A 20,968-nucleotide genomic window follows, 5' to 3' on the forward strand; every position below is an offset into this window, starting at 1 on the left:
AGGTCATGGAGGAACACTACTTACTACTTAGCCTGATTTCTCATACAACTTACACAACCCATGGGCAGCACTAATGCACAGGGAACACCACATCAGTTATTAATCAGGAAAATGCCCCACAGGCAATCTGATGGAGGTAGTTCCTCATTTGAGGTTCCCTCTTCCCAAATGATTCTAACTATTCTCAAGTTGACAAAACATTAGCCAGCTCCCTGGTATACACATGCCAAGTGTTAGACATGCGGTGTAATCCTGCAAGAGTTAATAATTGTGTTTTTAATTCTTGTCATAATTCTGGAGAGATTTAGGTATTGTCTTTCAAAATATATTTTAAGACTTTAAAAAAGTGTGTGTGTGAGAGAGAGAAAGAGAGTGAAAAACAGAGAGATAGAGAAATATGGAGGGGGTATATGTATACAGATGCTTGTGGATGCCATAAAAGCAGTTGGGATTCCTTGGAGCTGGAGTTACAGGTGTTTGTAAGCCACCCAATATGGGTACTGGGAATAGACCTTGGGTCTTCTGTAAGAGAACGATGCTCTCCTAACCACTGAGCCATCTCTCTAGCCCTGTGAGTGTTCTCTTAAGTGGAATGTGTCTATCTTAGCACTCTAGATCTGTGGGAGTGAGTGCTCAGGCTGTCCTGTAGGGAATTGGTTTGCTCCCTGCTGACCTTTCCTAGACTATTTGATCTTATGTGAGTGTCAGTGTTTCTGGAGAACTAAAGATGCATAACAACTGTTTCTAGGTTTAGGGAGGAGGTTGGTCAGCCATTGGAAAGTTCTCAGCTCCCTAGAGCTTGGGAGCCTGAACGTTATTTCACAGGTAAAATGAAGTCTAAAGTCAATATGGCGGTACTTAGGCCAAGAGTGTGTGTGAAGAGACACTGTGATCACGGCAACTCTTATAAAGGAAAGCTTATAATTGAGGTCCAACTTACAGTTCAGAGGTTCAGTCCATTATCATCCTGGTGGGACATGGTGGCATACAGGCAGGCATGGTATGGAGAGGTAGCTCTCTACCATGGTACACAGTAGCTGAGAGTCCTGCTGGCAACATGAAATGGCCTCAGACACTGGATGGTATCTTGCGCATATACGAGACCTCAAAGTCCATCTCCACAGTGACACACTTAGTCCAACAAGACCATATCTCCTCCAACAAGGCCACACTTCTTAATAGTGCCACTCCCTTTGGGGCGTTTTCTTTTAAACCACCAACAGGCAGTTACAGGCGATGCTGAGTAGTGATCAGGATCCTGTAAACTCCCGTCTGAAGCTTTGCGAACATTAGTCTTGTTACCATGTGAAGGTCCTTGAAGGGGACGGCTGATCCCCTGCACCTCCTAGCATCACTGCAGACCTAGGATCCACCACTAGAGATTCCCTTCAGATTCTTGTTGGCTGTCATGTGATGGTTCTTTCCTTGTAAAATGCGATGGCAAGTAGAAGTCCTTATCACCATCCTTTGTGAAGGGCATTTTGATAAAATTAGTTGTATTACCTTCTATTCAGTGCACCTCAACAAATATTGAGACCTTACGATATACTAAGTATCATTCTGGATGCTGTATGTAAGAGAGATAAAACAGGGCATTCCTATCCTCGTGGGACTTTCTCATTCTCAGTTGTCTATGTGTCCATTTGACATGACTGGATTAAATGCTACATTATTACATTATGAAGTGCCATTTTAGGAGAATTCTTGAGGATTGATCTAGATATCCCTGGGATCACAAATGAAATCTGAGTATGTGGTCATTAATATGTGTAGCCTAATTTAACATATAGTTTGTAGTTCAAGTAAATAATCTCTGAAGGCAGAATGAACTAACTAGTGGGTATAGGGTTTGGTTTCAATAAAACTACCCAAGGACAATGCCAGAATTAAGATTTATCCTTGACTTTGTGAGCCTTCAGGAGTATTATTTTGATATAAATGTTTGACTGTTTTTTACTACCTGTCTTTAACTTTCATATAGATGAACCACACCCTTGGACCCTGGAGTTTTAAGCATTCTTTCACATGATCAATGGGAACATTAATTTGAGCTAAAACGTGTATAATTCAGGTCACTGGGGTGCAACTTCATTGATCACTGAAAATTTCTATCTACCTTTAATGGATGAAGAAGAATCGTTCACCGAGTTTGTGACATAATCACTGTGTTGTAATGATGCAATCGTGTCACGTGCTCAGATTATTTAAGACAGATGGGAGAGTGTGGCCAGTCTTCTTTATACAGAGTTTAATGACTTTGGTGACATAGGAACTCTATAGCCAGCCTTTGGCTATGAACCGAGTTGTGGCGGCACACATCTGATAACATCAAAACCACAGGGAAAAGAAGCCAAGGGCCTGCATCCAGTCTGCTTCAGACCTCCCTTTGGTAGCCAAACAGCTTTGAAGAGAAGGAAGGAGTATATAAGGGAGATAGAAAAACGTATTCTGCAAGTAATTATTAGTGCTAAAATTTTTGTCACTAATTTTGGAATGTTTTTGTGACGTCATAAGCACAATAACAATGTGTGTTTCAGGTCTGCGGAGAAAAGCAGCGCTTTGAGAAGTTGATGGAGCATTTCAGAAATGAAGATAATAACATAGATTTTATGGTGAGTTCACTTAGTTCTACATTCAACAATGCAAACTCAATTTCAGCTCCGCCCCCCTCCACCAATCTCGGCTGCAAAACATATGCCATGCTCAAATCGACCTCTACAGAGAGGGAAAATGAGTTCAGTACTCTTCTATTGGATGTCTTTCTTTATCTGTGCGCTCCCTTTGTGGTGCTCTTTCAGGTTTTACTCATTTGAGTAAAGGACAGAATGCTAATAATTCATAGCAAATGAAAGGGAAAGTCAAGTAGTTGAGTAAAGGAATTTAGGACCTGGTGTGAATGGCCATAGCCACAAGCTGAGTTGCCAGCAGTGTTACATAGAGTCCCAAGACAGATGGAACCTTGACCTTTGCTCTTGACCTCTGTCAGTGCCCTCTCTAGACCACATGCTCAGAGACTAGAGTGCTTGACTCTGCAGCGTGGACCATTGGCTTACTCTAGATGGACCATTGGCTTGCGCTGATGGCCCTGCCTTTGCAGGAGCCCTGCAGTCTTAGGAAGGCACTCAGGGCATTTCAGCACTTCTGAATTCCACCTCCTTCTTCAGTCAGGGCTCAAGCCAGAACTGCTCATGAGGTGTCCTGAGCCATTCCTTTTCAGTGCACCCCTGCCTACAGGTTTGACCTACTTCAGTCTTCCTAGGAAACTTCTGGACCCAGGAGTTCCTTCTCCAGATTTTCACCTCTAGAAGAGGCGTCCTAACGGTTCTCACAATGCAAAGCCTGTGGTTTGGATGCTAAGTCATGTTTTCATGAACCACTGCAGTGACTGTAGTGTAGCGTGTGTAGACACGCTAGGTCTGTTGTGTGAAAAGTCATTGCTTGGCTCTCAGACTTTTGTGCTTCTTAGCCCCGGCCTCTTCTAAAATCAGGAAGGTAAAATTCTTTCTAGAGCTTTTCTCTTCCATTAGATGTCATACTTGCTAGAATTTGGGGATGTGTTAGAGTAATGCTGGCCTCAGATGTTGATGGGTGTCACGAGCCCTGGGCACTGGCTCATTGCCAGCTTTTCTCCCATGACTTCTCAAGAGGAGCTTTCTTTTTTTGGTAGAGCCGAGGAAGAGGCCAGCCTACAGCAAGGGTGTGCACCTATTCATACACTCATTTGTTCTGTGAAAATCTTTAGGTATGGTACATGAAAATAGATGTCTGCTCTTTTTTTAAATGAAAAGTACCCAACTATATATATTTACTATATATAGTCCCTCCCTATTGGCTATTAGCTGCCTCCTCCTTGCTGGAGTATTAGCTACTGCAGCCAAGGTGTTTATTTAAAAAGATAAGTCCTCTCTCTGCAGTTTGTTGTGCTGTGGATTGCCCACCTCACTTGTTTATGATGCCTACTGACCTGGTCATTTGACTTTCTGCTGGAATTAGCGTAAGTCCCTTAAAACACGTGTGCCATTTGTAAACACACTGGAAGGCATTTCCTGTCATTTCATTTCCTCCTCATACATGTTCTAAGGGCCTTGTTCCCAGCCCACAGTGTGCCGCTGTGTTCACAGTAGCGGCCTTGGGCTCTCCTTGGCCCGTCGGCTCTCATGGAGCTCAGGAGATCATGTAGACCTCTGTACAGAAGCAACATGGAAAGATGTACCAGTCTGACTCGATTTCGCTCCAGAAAATGAGGCTTTTGATAAACTTCCTTGGGAAAGGCATTGACTTTTTCAGCTTCACAAATAATATATTCCCCCATATTAAATGGTATAAATCCCTTTAATGTAGCATGAAACGTTTCTCTATAGGTTTTTTTTTAAATTATTAGTTTATAATTTATTTATTATGTGTACAGTGTTCTGCCTGAAGACCAGAAGAGGGCACCAGATCTATTACAGATGGTTGTGAGCCACCATGTGGTTGCTGGGAGTTGAACTCAGGACCTCTGGAACAGCAGCCAGTGCTCTTAACCACTGAGCCATCTCTCCAGTCCTAGGTGTTTTGTTTTTTAAAGTTTACTTAACTAGAGAACCTAAACTGCTTTTTCAGATAATTTTAGGAGGGTCCCCTTTCCACCAAGAGAATTCATGCATCTTCCAAAGCTGTCCAGCACATAACTGTTCTAGTTCCCTGTGTTGCTGTGATGAAATGATCTGACAAAAAAGCAACCAGGTCTGTGAGTTCAAGGCCAACCTGGTCTACAGCGTGAGTTCCAGGACAGAAAATGGTTTTGCTGACTTGCAATTCTATGTTCTAAGCTGTCAGTGTAGAAGAGTCCCCACAGCAGAATCCTTAGCCAGCTGGCCGTCACATCACATCACAGCAATAGCTCATCAGCAATGAACGGTGGCCTTCTTATTCGCTGGCTTGTTTTCTTACTGATTTCTCCAGTCATACACAGGGTGTGTGTGTGTGTGTGTGTGTGTGTGTGTGTATGTATGTATGAAGATTTAGTGACGCTAAAGAAAAAGGAATTGGCGTAACCTGAGACTTGTGAAATCAAATGTTCTGGATATGCTTAAATTGGGAGAAAGCACTTTGAACTGATTTAACCCCTTGGAAATTTCATTTCAGGTGGCTTCTATGCAGTTTATTAACATTGTAGTTCATTCGGTAGAAGACATGAACTTCAGAGTTCACCTCCAATATGAATTTACCAAATTAGGCCTGGATGAATACTTGGACGTGAGTATCTCTTTCGGTGTCTTAAAGAATGGGTTTGTTGCCTGTTCTCAGAGGTTCACTTCTGTAGTAACTGAAAAATACCTAAATCATTGTATGGTTAACAGTTGTCGTGCTAGTTAAAGGGGGCCAATTCGAATGGCACAGTTTGCCAGCAGAGTTGCATTATTACAGAATTACCAGGACAACTGTGAGTCTGTTGCCTGCAGCCTTTAGTTCTGGAGTCAGACAGCCTCTGGGAGCATTGTGGCAACTTTGCTTTTGAGCTCCATCTGGGTCAATTCTCATTGCCTCCTTCATCAAAACTAGAAAAAAAAATTATTTGGGGGCACTCTTGGGACTCCATTCAAGCAGGCAAGAGTGCAGTAGAATGAGTTAGTGCTCAGAGCATAAAAATGTAATTAGGAAATGAACACTAGAACCTTCCTCCTGAAGCCTTCCCTGGGAGGAAGGAGTAGTTTCTTTATCTTGCTGCCTCATAGAAGTGACGACCAGTTCCCTGAAGTTCCTCAGTGAGAAACAGAAAGCATATGTGGTATCCATAGATGACCTCCATGACCTGGGTGTCCACAGGATGTACCCCTCTTTATCCGAAAGCTTTGGTTTTCCCTTTTCCACGAGAACAGTTCAGTTGGATTTGGAAGCGCACTAGTGGCGGGGCAGGGCCTGCTGGCCTAAATCGCCAGGCTGTTTCCTGATATGGAAATGATAGGAAGCCTTCCCTTGGCAGTGTCCAGTGTTTAGCTGCTCATCTTTGTTAGGTGTGAAGCCAGGGAACTACCTACTTTGCACCCACTTTATTGGGGGGCAGAATGTATTGACCCCTCCCCACCCCTGGCATGCTTCGAGATTAGTTTATCCTCTCTCCTCACAGGCTCCACAAGTTGCAGGATTTAAACAAAAATCAGGACGGTGAATTGCTATCAGTGTTGCAGGTTCAATTTTGTGAGATTTTGCCTTGGGCTCTAGGTTGTCATGGCAGCGGATGACATTGGTGCACATCCATTATTTACTGTGAATCTTGGGAAAGTCACATGTAGCTACTTCTCTGTTGCTCGCTTTTTCCCAGCTCTAGATTCATATTTCTTTTCTCATGTTTGACTTTTAAGCTAAGATGGAATGTACTCTCTTTAAAACAAATTAAACTGTATGGTTTTAATTTAAACCTAAGAGAAAAATCATTTTTCTTAAATTATGAAATATGAAATTTCTCTTAAAAGTACTACCCCCACTCCTAGCCCCGTACTTCTTTAACTGTGTCCTGTTGGTGCTGGACCCTGATGGGTAGAGATCATTAGAAAAACAATATTATATGCCTCTGATATATAAAATTTTGTTTACTAAGGCAGCCTTCTTTGCCAGTGGTCATTGATACGTTCGTTAACATACTGGCATCATCTATATGCCAGATATTATTCTGGCTCTGTGGTTTCCCAGAGAAAATCATAATGCATGGTTCTCATGGGGAGAATGCCCTGATTTCTTCTGCCTCTAGTGTCACTTGAGAAATAGCTAGCTGAGTTGCATCAGAATCCCTCATCTGGAATACAGTGAACTGGAAGATACTTTCTGATTCATGCTTTGGGGAGCCCTGAGCTATTCATGCAAGGCACACTATCTTAGGAAAGGGATCCTTCAGGGTGAGTTCTAGTAATGTGTACTAAAATAACCCAAAGGCAAGTATTACTACAGCAGGTGGCTCCTAGCTAACTGTTCTCTGCCCCCGTCAGTAGTCTCCATCCTGGTAAGATGTCCCCCACAGCAGTCTTCACCATGGACACCCTTAATTTTCACAGGACTTGTAACTATTCCATTTCAGATCCTCCTTCAGTGTCTCTGTGGCCTTGACTTTACCTAGGTGAGAATGTTTTAGGCTAGAGTAGGAAGGATTTGAGGTAAGTCTAGTCTATATGTACATATATAATGTAGCTTGTAGAGGGTTGGGTAATTGCGCTCTGTGTCCACAGATAAATTAATCCTATCTGTTCTGGCATTTTGTTTTCTCAGAAGCTAAAACACACCGAGAGTGACAAGCTGCAAGTACAAATTCAGGCTTACCTAGACAACGTGTTTGATGTGGGGGCTCTTCTGGAAGATGCAGAAACCAAGAACGCAGCCTTGGAGCGGGTGGAAGAACTGGAAGAAAACATCTCTCACGTAAGGGCGTCTCGGAGACGAAAGTGTCGTGGGGTGCAGGGTGAGCTGTGCTCACTTCTGTGGTGGGAAGTAAAGGGATTTGGAGTGTGGGAACGGGCAGCTCCTGGGCCAGAACGCCCTCAGATTCCCTCTGGGTTCTTTAAAGAAGGAAGGTATGGTTCTTACAGGAAACCCTTCCTTGTTCCCACTTACCTTCCTGCTCCGCCTCTCCCACCTCACACGTGCCGGCATTCCTAGTTGCCAACACAGGAGTAGGGTGGCTGACAGTGTAAGGGTTTGGTTGGAACGAAGAAAGGAATCTGGCCTGAATGGAGTCTTGAGATGACGCGCTTCCTCAAAGTCAAAGCCCGAGGGACAGGACTGACTGTCTCATGTCTCTGATACAGGTCTCCACTCTCCTTTCTTAGGAACGCTGCAGGTTCTATTCAGGTTCATTTCCCCTGTAGACATTTGACAGGAGAGCGCTCAGCTTGGTCGACTGTGCTCGTCTTTGGAGAAGCAAGTTCTCTTTGTGTGATGTCAACTGCACAGTGGGACAGGGTCCCGGTTTTCTTTCACAGAAATTTATTAATCACAAGTTAATATAAAACAAAAAGCTTTGAGATGTTAACATATTTAATATTCAAGAATAAATAGAAAGCAGTGTTTCTCAAAAGCCCAAACATTGTGAGGGCTAAATTCTTGTTCCCTTGCCCAATACTGCACCTTGAGCCTCATCCTCGTGAGGAAGTACTCTACCACTCTGAGCTCTTGAAAACAAAATTCTTGTCATGAGTTTATTGGAATTGCTCTTTATTATTAGATTGTTTCTATTTCTAAGGATATTATTTTCCCTGTGCAGTGGTAACACATGCATTTAATTCCAGCATTTAAAGAAGAGGCAGGTGAATCTCAGTGAGTCCACCCAGAGATCTGTGATGTTCAGACATGGAGAGGCTGTTGTATGGGTTTTATGGAGGCTACGTATACATTATTCATTTTGATAGAAACAAATGTCTTCAGAACCATGCTATAAAAATTAGTGTTTTCCAATTAAAAAAAAAAACACTGCTGAGAAAAACACCCGTTGCTTGCTCTCAGTCCTTGCCTGATCCAGAGGCATCCTCCCAATTCCATGATTGCCCCTCTGGGTCAATAAATCTCTTTTGTGCTGTAAAAAATAAAATAAAATACAAGGATCAGACAGGACAATTGAAATAGACAATTCTTTGGCCCTGTTCCTACTTCAGAAATAGTGATGTTAGTGATATTTTTCACTCAGATTTAAATTAATGAGTCATGTTTCTCATTATATTATAATGAAGTCAACTTTCATTACATCTCGGCATTTGGTCTATGATCAGTTGTGTGTTACTTTAGAATTTTCTGTCTGAAGACACAGCAGTTAGGTGTGCTGGTCCACTCCTGCAATCCCACACTGGGGATGCTGGGAAAAGGAGAATCCTGAGTTGGAGGCCAGCCTGGGTTATCTAACAAGATCCTGTGTCAAACAAAAAGATTATCTTCTGAGGACTTAAAAAATGAACATGAATCTAAGCATCAGGAGAAAATATGCAACTGCTTTTGTTTCTTTTCTCCTCTTCCATGGGACTCTAGATACTAAGTGTTCTTCATCCCAGTTCCTTTACCCATGGGATGAGCTACAATCTGCAGTGCAGGCAGAGGACTACATTCTCTAGGGTTGCCTCTATGCAAATAGTTGTAAATGTGATCATATCAAAGCATCCATATTTGTTTTTAAAAATTGGCTGGACAGTGGTGGTGCACACCATTAATTCCAGCACTTCGGGAGGCAGAGGCAGGTAGATCCCTGTGAGTTTGAGGCCAGCCTGGTCTATGAGAACTAGTTCTAGGATGGGCTCCAAAGCTACAGAGAAACCCTGTCTCAAAATACCAAATAAATAAATATAGAATAAAAAAGTAACGTTCTCAGAAAATAACCCGTAGAATATATGCAAGACTGCTGTGGCCCCTGTTTGCTAGGATGTGTGCTTCCGAAGGCCTAAGGACCTGCTTAGAATGTTTCTGTTTCTTCGCCACAATTTCACAGCTATCTGAAAAGCTGCAGGACACGGAGAATGAAGCCATGTCCAAGATTGTTGAACTGGAAAAGCAACTCATGCAAAGGAATAAGGAACTGGATGTTGTCCGGGTAAGTGTGCTGGCAGCAGCTACTCAGATGGGCATAGGTTCCAGCTGAAGGCTGGTCCAGTGTGGAGCATGTTCATTCCAGAGGAATGAGTTGATGCAGTGTATTTATTGCAACCATTTCAGAGGCGACACTCAAAAGTACACATAAGGTTTGTGTACACATGTGTGCGAAATCAAAACCTCCAGCTTCAGTACTTCCCGATTACAAATTTTGTGAGCAACAGTGGTTTCCCATCTTGGGGAGGATGAGTTGATTCTGTAGATTGTAAATCTATGCAGTTGTAAATACAAACAAAAGCATGGGTTTATTCATGCCACTTATTTATTTTTATTAGGACTTAGACTTCATTGTATTTATTTACTTTGCTTTTACTCAAAACCAGATTTGTTGGTTACTATGGAAACAATTCACCACACAGGGTAGACCTAAAGGTACCAAAAGCCAAAATCCAGTGCAGTTTATTATCAGATAATCCTAGCTATTTGATTTTGCATGACTGTCATTTTACTTTAAGTGTCGGGCATTTATGGAGTTCCACCCATGTGTTTTGAAACTGTGTAGAACATACAGCCGACATGCCTGGAGGTCTTTCAGGCACATGGCTGGCCTTCACACCATGGTTAATGTGATGGCACCTTCTATGTGATGGTTATCACGGCTGTGTGTGCTGTGTCCAACACATCCTACAGTTAGCTTTGCATATTTATTTTCTGGCGTACTATCAAGACAAAGTTGTGGCATATGCGCTCCATTCAAGTTCAGACACTTAGATTATTAATGATAAGCAGGGTGTACAGAATGTTTCCATGTCCGCTGGAGGTCTGGAGAAGAGCTAGCAAGTGCGAGGCCCAGCAAAAAAGTTCAGATCCACAGAGCCACTCACACCAGAATATCTGTGGACACTTAGTAGAAACAGCCGGGACAGCCTTTGAATTGAATTTAACTTTGTTTTATTCTCTAAACTTTGAGAAAGATAAGTAATTAGTTGTGGGAAGCTTTGGGTTGCTTTGTTAAAAGTATCACCAAAGCGGGCTGGAGAGATGGCTCAGTGGTTAAGAGCATTGCCTGCTCTTCCAAAGGTCCTGAGTTCAATTCCCGGCAACCACATGGTGGCTCACAACCATCTGTAATGAGGTCTGGTGCCCTCTTCTGGCCTGCAGACATACACACAGACAGAATATTGTATACATAATAAATAAATAAAATATAAAAAAAAAAGTATCACCAAAGCAAAAATATTCTAGCCATCGCTGTCCTGAACTTAGTCCAGGACCCTTTATAAGGGTCAGAGAAATCCAGCCATGCCTCCAGCTCCTGATCACTCATAACGGGATCACTGCAGGCTTTGCAGAGTCTGTCTGCTTGCCTATTTATTATTTGTCTTCTTGGGACAGGGTCTCATTATGTAGCACTGGTTGACCTGAAAAGTCACTGCATAGACCAGGCTAGGCCTCAAACTCACCGAGATCCGCCTGCCTCTGCTTCCACAGTGCTTGGATTGAAGGCGAGCGCCATCACAGCCAGCCTTAGCAGAGGTTTTAATCCTAGTCTTATTTCTGCCAAAGTCTGATTTAGGGCCCTTTGTCTCTTGTTAGTTAATGTGTATCCAGGAGTTATAAATAGATTTTATAATTAGTGACATAGCATGCCGAACCGCCAGGATACCCAAGGGATGTTCCAAATCCAATTTGGGGAATAAAGCCATCTCTGCTCTGTCCTTTTCTGCCTATGAAGTTAACTCCACTTAGGATACGGAAAGGACTTCATTAATAATAGCAATGCTAGGATACATTGCATGCATTATTAGTTGAGTTGGTAATTACTGGGACTCCATCTGTTCTGGCTGAATTCTAGAGATTTCCCCAAATGTCAGAGTGCATGCGCGCTCTCTACCTGTTTTCCTCAGTTGGTGTATCTAGTAGGTGTACCTGGGAATATCCTATGAGTCAGAATCCTGACCATGACCAGCCTGGTCTACAAGAGCTAGTTCCAGGACAGGCTCCAAAGTTACAGAGAAACCCTGTCTTGAAGAAAAACCAAAGGGGGAAAAATCCTGACCGTGATCTCTTTTGCAGGAAATCTACAAAGATGCAAATACCCAAGTTCACACTTTAAGGAAAATGGTCAAAGAAAAGGAAGAAGCCATTCAAAGACAGTCTACCCTGGAAAAAAAGATTCATGAACTGGAGAAACAAGGGACCATTAAAATTCAGAAGAAAGGGGATGGGGACATTGCCATACTGCCAGTCGTGACCTCTGGCACATTGCCCATGGGGTCAGAACTGGCAGCGGGTAACTATGGAGGAGCAGTTACAGGGACCACCTCCTCAGGATCCTCACTTCCCCCTCCCCCACCACTACCTCCATCATCAGACATGCCTGAAGCAGGTAAGATGTCCTGGAGGCGGGGTAGAGATTTACCTTCGTGTGTGCTTTTACTTATCTTAAGAAATACTGTATTTTGAGGGACTGGAAAAATGGTTAGTGGTTAAGAGAGGCACCGCTGTTAACAACCCGAGTTTGCCTCAGTGCACATAGCGTGGCTCACAACTGCTACTCCAGAGGATCTGCTCTTGCCTCTGGCCCCTGCAGGCTCTGCATTCATGTGCCCATACATAAGGAAGATACAGTAAGCTAGAACAAAAGTTTACAATTGCAGATTAAGGTTGTGAATCTTCATGTTGCTCATGTGATAATGTTTCCCCATTTGTCAGTAAGGAAATGTTTACCATTTTAAGTGTTGTTTTTTTCTTCCACATGCTTTATTTTATTTTAAAATTTTAATTGCTTATTAGCGTTATGTGTGAGCGATGTCTATGTGGGCGTGTATAGCACACTATGCTTGTAGAAATCAGAAGCCACCTGTGTAGAGTCGGTAGTCACCCCACTTTTATGTGGGCCCCCAGGATCTAACTGGCATTCCCTGATGAGCCGTCTGGAGAATTTGGAGCCCCCATTTTCTCCTGCTTTATATGCACATGACATCTTGTTCTTTTCTCCAGCGCAAAATGGACCAGCGTCGCCACCTCTGTCACCGCCTCCTCCCCCACCCCCTCCACCCCCTCCTCCTCCACCACCACCCCCTCCACTCCCGGGTCCTGCGACTGAGACTGTGCCAGCTCCACCTCTGCCACCACCACCCCCACCTCCCTCTGCACCCCCGCTGCCCGGGACTTCTTCGCCCACCGTAGTTTTCAACTCAGGATTAGCAGGTGAGAACACAGGGTGAAAGTGGGCACTTGTTTGAGAAGTCCCGATTTCTCCCTCTGGAGAGCTAAAAACCGTTCTTTCAGCGATTAGATTTTTCTCTATCTGTGCACCTCCCTTAGGAGGACATCCCTGCTAACATAGCCAGTGAAGGGGAGATTGTCATACATGAGCAATGCTGTTCTCTGGATAGCCTTTGCCACACTTCCTAGTAGGAGTTCTGACCTCATCACCCAGCCTTCTACTGTCTTTCCCTATGGTGTCCAACGCTCGGAGTTAGGCACTCATATTGAGTGTTATTCTTTGGTAAGGTATTTGGAGTGCCGTCTGAAGGAGAACACGCCGCTATGAGTAAATGCCCGACAGAGGCTTGTAGGCATGCCTTCTGAACATTTGTAGGTGTCAGAATTTGCTAGAAGTTTTAAGCTTCCAGGGGAAGTGGTTACTTACAGCAGTTTCTTTAGAATTTGAAAAGCTTCCAAGTAGTTCATGTCTTCCTGCTTACCAGGACATAAAGGTGTGCTTGCTTTACCAGAAATAAAAGGGAGACAGGTCAGAGAGGGGAAGAGAATTGCTCCAACACCTTGAAATAAGTTACTACTTTTGACCCTTGGAAATGAAATTTTACTCTTTAATCTACTACTGAGCCATTTCATTTAGAGTGTCGCCGAGAGTTTGGACTTCTTCTGAGCTGGCTGTCCCTATGAGAGTGGGCAGTGTGTGCTGAGGCAGCTGCCCTGTGCTGTGGGGATCTCCGCTCTGAGCTGGCTGGCCTGTGGTGCTGAGAACTGCTTTGAGGTTGTCATCTTTTGATACTGGGTAGCTTTCTCTGTAATAATGAGTAACCCTGTTTGGAGGTGGCTATCTCCGTGATGCTAAGTAATTCTCCTCTGAGGTGGCTGTCCCCGTGATGCTAAGTAATTCCCTTCTGAGGTGGCTGTCCCTGTTGAGGACCTGCTCTGAGGTTATCACCTGGTGTCACCAGGTAGCTCTGTTCTTGGGCGGATTGTGTAACTGTCTTAGTTTGCGTTTGGTTATTGCTGTGATAAACACCATCACCAATGCAACTTGGGGAAGAAATGGTTTATTTTAGCTTACAGTTTATTATGGAGGCAAATCCAGGCAGGGACACAAAGCAGGAAGCTAGAGGCAGGAACTGATGCAGAAGCCATGAAGAATTATGCTTACTGGCTTGCTCAGCCTGCTTTCCTATATGAGGATCTAGGGGTGGCCTACAGGTTAATGTAATAGAGACATTTTCTCAACCGATGCTCATTCTTCCAAGATGACTCTTAATGTGTGTCAAGTTGATAAAAATGATCCAACACACTAACACTGCTCTGAAGTTGCCACTTTGGGCTACTAGGTGTTTTAAGGTGGCTGTCTCTGTGATACTGTGTAGTGCTGCTTCAGGATAGCTGTCCCTGTGGTACTGGTCCCCCTGCTCTGAGGTGGCTATCCCTGTGGTACTGGGCACCTCCGCTCTGAGGTGGCTGTCCCCGTGGTACTGGGCACCTCCTCTCTGAGGTGGCTATCCCTGTGGTACTGGGCACCTCCGCTCTGAGGTAGCTGTCCCTGTGGTACTGGGTCCACTTCCACCCATTATTGAACTCTCTCAGTTACTGTGAGTCCCTCCCCTCCTAGCCTCAAGTTTCAAGGCTGTGATTGTTTCTGAAGTATCCAAGTCGAAGTAACAGCATTTAGTATAAAAATTTCTTCTCAATTCATCCAAAGGTTTTGTAGCTTTATCTGCACCCCTGATCCACCCCCTACCCCACCCCAAGAATTCTACAAGTGTCCGTAGCCCTTTCAGATTTGCCCACGTCATATCTGTGATTCTGCTGGCACCCTGACATCTAGAAAATATCAAGGATACCAATCCGATGCCTGTTCCGTTTCATGGTAAATTTGTGGCTTATTCTTCTCCTTCAAGGTCTTCCCTGTTACTACTTTTTTCTAGAGCTTTTAGTGCCTCTGAAGAGAAGAGGTGAAGGAGAGTCACCGTGGAGCTGGTAGATTGTGAATGTAAATGACAAACCTCACACCATCTCTGGGTGTCTGTTCTGTTACCAGGCTGTTCTTGGTGACTGACTGTGGATGCCACTGCTGTCCTGTGCACCTGGGCTGCTGGTTAAGCTTTCCCCGTAGCTCTGGATGAGCAGTATCTGTGAGATGTGTCTACTGTGCCTCACCCGGAGCTGCTGCTTCCTCCATTGCAAAAGCTAACATGTGGCTCAGCATCCGCTTGCACTGCCATGAGCTAAAACAGAATTCAGATATTGTTGGCAGGGGAATGAGCTGCAGGCAGAGGCGGCTTTCCTCTAAAGGGCCGTGCCCCCTCTTATTGTTTTGTTTTGTCTTAAGCCTTTACCACTCCTTCATTTCTAAAGTTTATTGACTCTGAAGTGTCTTAAATTTATGGTACAGAGCTCTATGTTCAGTTTATGACTGCTGCTCTCAGGACCCTTCTAGGTAGAAGTCTCTACTGTTCTTGAACAAAGGAGAGTTCTATAAGTGGGATTGAAGAAGTCCTCTTTATCCCATTAAATGGCTACAAGATATATCTTGTTTCATAAGATTATAAAGTCCTTCTAAGCGTTTACTAATTTGGGATTAGGCATTTTCTACAGGCTCCCTAATCTTCCTAATATTTATCCTTAATTTGGTTTTCAGTGCATAGTAACTGAAGCTTATTTTGTAAGTTACTCTCCTCATATGTTCAGTGATTTCCCTCTCTCTGGAACACAGAGGCCTGGCAGGTTGTCTCAGGAGAACTAAGAGCCAGAGCTGAGATGATATGGCCATTACTTCTGGAAAAATCCCTGAGCCAGCAGGTCAACAGTGGCAGAATACCCCACTCGGCACTGTGCAGGAGTGGTCCCAGCGGGGAATCACGGTGGGGTCACATTGGAGGAAGTCCCGATAGAGCAGCTCTAGTTGAGAGAATTTGGATTTTATAAGGCAGATTTTAGTCATGAGAAATATTCACTTGAAGTGTAACACATCTTCAAGTCTAATTCTTTTCCGGAGGGGGGTCACCTGGGACAGGCTGTCTGCGCTGTGGGTGACCTTTGCTCTCTGATAGGCTTGAATCAGTCACTGTGACTGGTTCTGTATTATTAGGAACTTGTTTATAGCCTATGGAATATCCAGTACAGTTCATGATGGCTGCTTTGGACCATTACAATGAAATGTTTTGTTTTGGTTTTCTTTCTCCCAGAGAGGGGGAAATACAGAAATATAAACAAACCCACAAAGTGAGTCTTCAAAGGCAGGAGAATGAGTCTTTGGCTTTGCGCTGCTGAAATGTGTCCACGAAGCATGAGCTTCTATGCTACGAGTGTGTGAGCTGCTGGGCCACTTGACTCTAACCGTATCTAATGCATATATATCTATTTTGTATTTTCTGTTCTTTCTGCTTCCACAAAAGATGGGCCAATCAAGCTTTTCTGTAGGTTGCTCCTCACCAAGTGTGTTGAGTATTTGCTGTGTCTTCTGTTGGTCACCCTGTGCCTTGACATCTCTCCACTCCATCCTCCCTTGAGCCATTGCGTTTGACATTGTGTCTCTAGGTCGTCTGGCTGACTGTGACTCCAGGTTTGCCCCCATGTTTCAGCTGAATCTGTAGCTCCTCCTTTAGGCAGGGCCTACATTCACAGGCCATGATCCATGCCTTCCCTTTGAGAGAAGGAATGTTTCTCTCTTAGGGCTCAGATTTCTTAGTCAGTACTGACCCTCCTACTCGAAGAGAATTGTGCTCTAAGGAAATAAGGAGAATAAGGGAAACCATTGACTGTCCCTTTCTGGGAACCCCCTCCCCCCACGGTCTGTGGCTCACTGCGTGGAACACCTGCCCGTTTAAAGCCGCTTTCTTTAGTTTGTGCCCTGGGGTCACAGTGTATGTCATGGTCACCTGTAGGCCCCCCGCTGTCTACTACACCCTATGCCTAGCTGAAGTCAGGAAAAAACTTCCTTACTTGGGTTGAAGAGATATCTCTCCCATCGTCTGTCTCCCTTACTGATACCCTCCACCCGTTGTGGATGAAGGGCCAATTAGAGAAAGCCTTTGTCTGTTGATGACATTGGTTCTCCTGGGCAGTGTAGACAAAAAGTAAGTATGACCAGGAATCTGACCCTGTTGATAATAGGGGTGAGGGTGCCAGGTTTGGTGACAGAAAGCCTGTTTTGGCAAAAGCTGTGTCTCTGTGTTTCTGCATGCTTCTGTGTGGATTTATCTGACGACATTCCTTCTCTTTAATGGCCTTTGTAACTCTGGAGGAATGAGAGGCACTGCCTGTCTCCCTTTTCGGTAAATATCAATGGAGGCAGGTAGCTGCCAAATGACAGCTTAGGTGCTGGTCACCTTTGTTTTTTTCTGTCCTCCCCTTTCCTGAGAATAATGGTGACTACTGGGGCTCACACTGGGCAGGTGAGGGGCCCAGAACAGCCTGATGTAGGGATATATATGTTTGAAAGCCTTGTTTATGATGTATAATTAATATATAGAATTTGTAAGCCATTATCTTTTAAAACTTTTTTTCCCCAAAATGAGAGGTGTTGGCATTCTTTTTAGTCTGTAAGTATTAGATCCCATAAATCTCTCTGTTTTAGTACATTTAACCATTTCAGTGACAATGTCTAGATAAAGATGTCTGACTTCTTTAAAAAGGGGAGAATGGGGAGGCTGGAGAGATGGTTCAGTGGTTAAAAACACTCACTGATTTTTCAAAAGTCCTGAGTTCAGTTCCCAGAACCCATATGGCGGCTCACAAGTGTCTGATACCTTCTTCTGGTGTGCAGATATACATACAGACAAAGTATGTATTTATGTTTTTTACATGTATGGGTACTTTGTCTGTATGTACATCTGCTTTTATAATAGTCCAGTGTCACACAACCTAATGTGGCCCTTGAATGGCTGTGGCCAAGCCCGGGTGCTCTCCGTAGTCAGCACCACCTGGGTCCCACTTGCCCTCTTCCTCCAGTGTTAAAGGGTCATTTGCAGGACTGTTGTCTGATTGTACCTGAAGCTTGTGAGGTTCTAGATGGGACTTAATTTCATTGTCTCTGACATCTTCAGCTGTGAAAATTAAGAAGCCGATCAAGACGAAGTTCAGAATGCCAGTGTTTAACTGGGTTGCTCTGAAGCCCAATCAGATCAATGGCACAGTCTTCAACGAAATCGATGATGAGCGGATCCTAGAGGTATCTTTCTCCTTGCTTATAAACTAGAGGTGCACCGTGCCCATGCTGCTGCAGTGCAGAGGAGGCTGTCCTGTTCGCCTGTTTGCCACAAAATAAATGTCTGACACAGACCCGCCCGCCCTTGTATTTATAGACAGCTTTTACTGAGCTATGCTGGTTAAGGACTCGGTATTGACCATCAGTTTTCATGGCTTTAGCCTGTGGCAGATATCTGTGTAAACCAGCTATCAAAAGTAGCAGCTGACCTGGATTGTTAGGATCAGTATTCTCTGGACATTCACTTCTGACTATGTGATAGGATGTGATCGGGGTATCCCCAACAGAAACAGGAGAAGTCCAGCCAGCCCTACAGGAATAAGCTCCCAACAGAAGGAAGGCCTTTGCTTAAGAGAATGTCCAACTGATGAGGTGTTTGCTGGGAAATGACTTAATTTTAACCCATGATCCAATTTGCCCATGTCATCCTTCACCTTAGGATTTAAATGTGGACGAATTTGAGGAAATATTCAAAACAAAAGCCCAAGGTCCTGCCATTGACCTGTCTTCAAGCAAGCAGAAAACAACACAGAAAGGATCAAGTAAAGTGACATTGTTAGAAGCCAACAGAGCCAAAAATCTTGCCATCACCTTAAGGAAAGCTGGGAAGACGGCTGAAGAGATCTGCAAAGCTATTCACGTGTAAGTTCCGGTGAGGGGCATAGGTCCCGGAGAGCTCGGTCTAAGGAGTAAAACAAGGAGTAAAATCAGCAGATAATGGGAATGGTGGGGCAAGAGCTAAGTGCAAAGACAGAGGAATTCTGGGTACCCACACTTCAGAGCTCCCCTTGTTCCTCAGAGCAGAACTGACAACAGAAAGCATTGCAGCAGCTGGTACCCAGGGAAGTGCCATATCCTTATACCATTGCCAGTTTAGAAGAGCAGTTTTAACCTGTGGGCTGCGACCTCTTTGGGGATCAGACCACCCTTTCAGAGGTCACATGTCAGATATCCTGATATATCAGATGTTTACATTTCTATTCGTAACAGTACCAAAATTACAGTTATGAAGTAGCAATGAAAATAATTTTATGGTTGGGGGGGTCACCATAACATTAGTAAGGTTGAGAACCACTGGTCTAGAAGAACATCTGGTGTGGGACAGCCTTTATCATTTTGGCTCTGCTCTTATATATGGGTCTATATATATGGTGTTCACATAAAGGGGAGCAGGGCTGAGTGGGGCAGATCCTGAGGAAAGGGAGAGATGACAATTTTCTCTGGAGGATCTGGATGGTCTCCAGATTTGCTGAACCTAAATTTGGTGGCATCCCTGGAATGATACTGTTCAGTGCTGGCTGCAAATATGATACAGATGCATGTTTTAATTCATGACAACAGGAATGCAAATTCTTTTGCTCTTAGTACTTCCGGTCATTTTAAACAAGGCTTTTTCTTTCTCTCTCTCTCTTTCTTTTTTTAATTTATAAATTGCACAGAAGGTAATGGTTTTATCTACTAGAAAAAAATCTTCCCACTCTACTTGTAGCCAGTGATACTATATTTTCAGAAATCATTTTTTATAATTTTATATTTTATAGTTCCTTACCAAACCCTAAGAGATTATTTGCTCTGATTTTGTGTCTTTGGCCAGGGTCATAATATAATACAGTCTTCTGCAATCTTTCCTGTTTTCCAGCATTGAGACATGGTGTGCAGTCTGGGTTTTAACCTCATATAGCTTGTTTGTCATACTAATGTATGGCTGCTTCCATTGTTTTGTTGAATAAAGATTGGAGTATAAAATAGGAATTAAGCAAATCCTTGTTCAAACTGAGTAAACATCTACCAAGAACTGATATTCCTTCAAGGAATGTGTGAACCTGCATCAAAATATCTGAATAGAATGGGAATTTGACTGAGTTTTGTCTCCAGAAATAGCAAAGTAATGACAGAACTATCTTTTTTAAAAATATTTATTTATTTATTATGGATACAATATTCTGTCTGTGTGTATGCCTGAAGGCTAGAAGAGGACACCAGACCTCATTACAGATGGTTGTGAGCCACCATGTGGTTGCTGGGAATCAAACTCGGGTCCTTTGGAAGAGTAGGCAATGCTTTTAACCACTGAGCCATCTCTCTAGCCCATGACAGAACTATCTTACAACATTCATCAGATGTTCCCAAAATCTAAAGCCCTGTCCATGGATTACATTACCAGCCTGTGCTCCAGTCTAAGACTGCATGCTGCTTTTTACTCTTGATTTCTAACACCATAGCTACCTGGAACCCTAAGATAATATCACTCCTTCTTGAACATGGTCTAGGTTATCAGTTAGAATAACTGGTGCTCAGTAGGGATCAGCTCCAGGGTGGGGCTTCAGCAGTCCAGCTATCTGAATTCAAGGCCAGTGACTTGGTGGTAGATGAGCTCTATTGGATAGGGGTCGAACACTGACCTGTCGGCGCTGATTTCAGGTTTGACTTGAAGACACTACCGGTCGACTTTGTTGAGTGTTTGATGAGGTTCTTGCCCACTGAGAATGAGGTCAAAGTTCTCCGGCTCTATGAGAGAGAGAGAAAGCCCGTGGAGAACTTGTCAGACGAAGACCGCTTCATGATGCAGTTCAGTAAGATTGAGCGGCTCATGCAGAAGATGACTATCATGGCCTTCATTGGGAACTTTGCAGAAAGCATTCAGATGCTGACTCCTGTGAGTTGACCAGGACAGGGGTACAAGAAGATAGTCATTCACTTGTGTACATCTCTCTGAATTATGCTCGATCTAGTATGGGTTCTAATGAGTCCTTCCAGAACTTGAGTTTTAACTCCCCTTTTCACAGTGTGAATCCAAATCTCTATGTGTGACCATTCTCTCCCAAAATACTATTTTCGTGTTTAGAAGAATCCTCTGCTTTTCAGATGAGTACAGATTATTCTACAACCCAGTTCCTTGTTGGCAAGACTAGAAATGTGATTCTCCTTTCTAAAAATAACCCTGTATCCTTAGTGAACAGCAGGCTCAAGAGATTC

The 20,968-nt window shown here is 43.7% G+C and overlaps 1 protein-coding gene across 5 annotated transcripts in view; it reads left to right on the forward strand.

The window, feature by feature from the left end:
* The window catches only part of Fmnl2 (formin like 2), a 266,650-nt gene that overhangs the window by 229,914 nt on the left and 15,768 nt on the right, over positions 1-20,968 (forward strand). For all 5 annotated transcript variants that reach the window (XM_087899963.1, XM_087899964.1, XM_087899962.1 and 2 more), the window contains 9 exons: positions 2,538-2,612; positions 5,128-5,238; positions 7,243-7,392; positions 9,443-9,544; positions 11,620-11,932; positions 12,547-12,756; positions 17,832-17,956; positions 18,432-18,634; positions 20,414-20,648. In XM_087899963.1, coding sequence (XP_087756089.1) covers positions 2,538-2,612; positions 5,128-5,238; positions 7,243-7,392; positions 9,443-9,544; positions 11,620-11,932; positions 12,547-12,756; positions 17,832-17,956; positions 18,432-18,634; positions 20,414-20,648 — 1,524 coding nt within the window. The remainder of the gene's footprint in view (positions 1-2,537; positions 2,613-5,127; positions 5,239-7,242; positions 7,393-9,442; positions 9,545-11,619; positions 11,933-12,546; positions 12,757-17,831; positions 17,957-18,431; positions 18,635-20,413; positions 20,649-20,968) is intronic.

This window comes from Myodes glareolus, chromosome 21 (genome assembly GCF_982192425.1).
Source record: "Myodes glareolus chromosome 21, mMyoGla1.1, whole genome shotgun sequence".
Taxonomy (NCBI): domain Eukaryota; kingdom Metazoa; phylum Chordata; class Mammalia; order Rodentia; family Cricetidae; genus Myodes; species Myodes glareolus.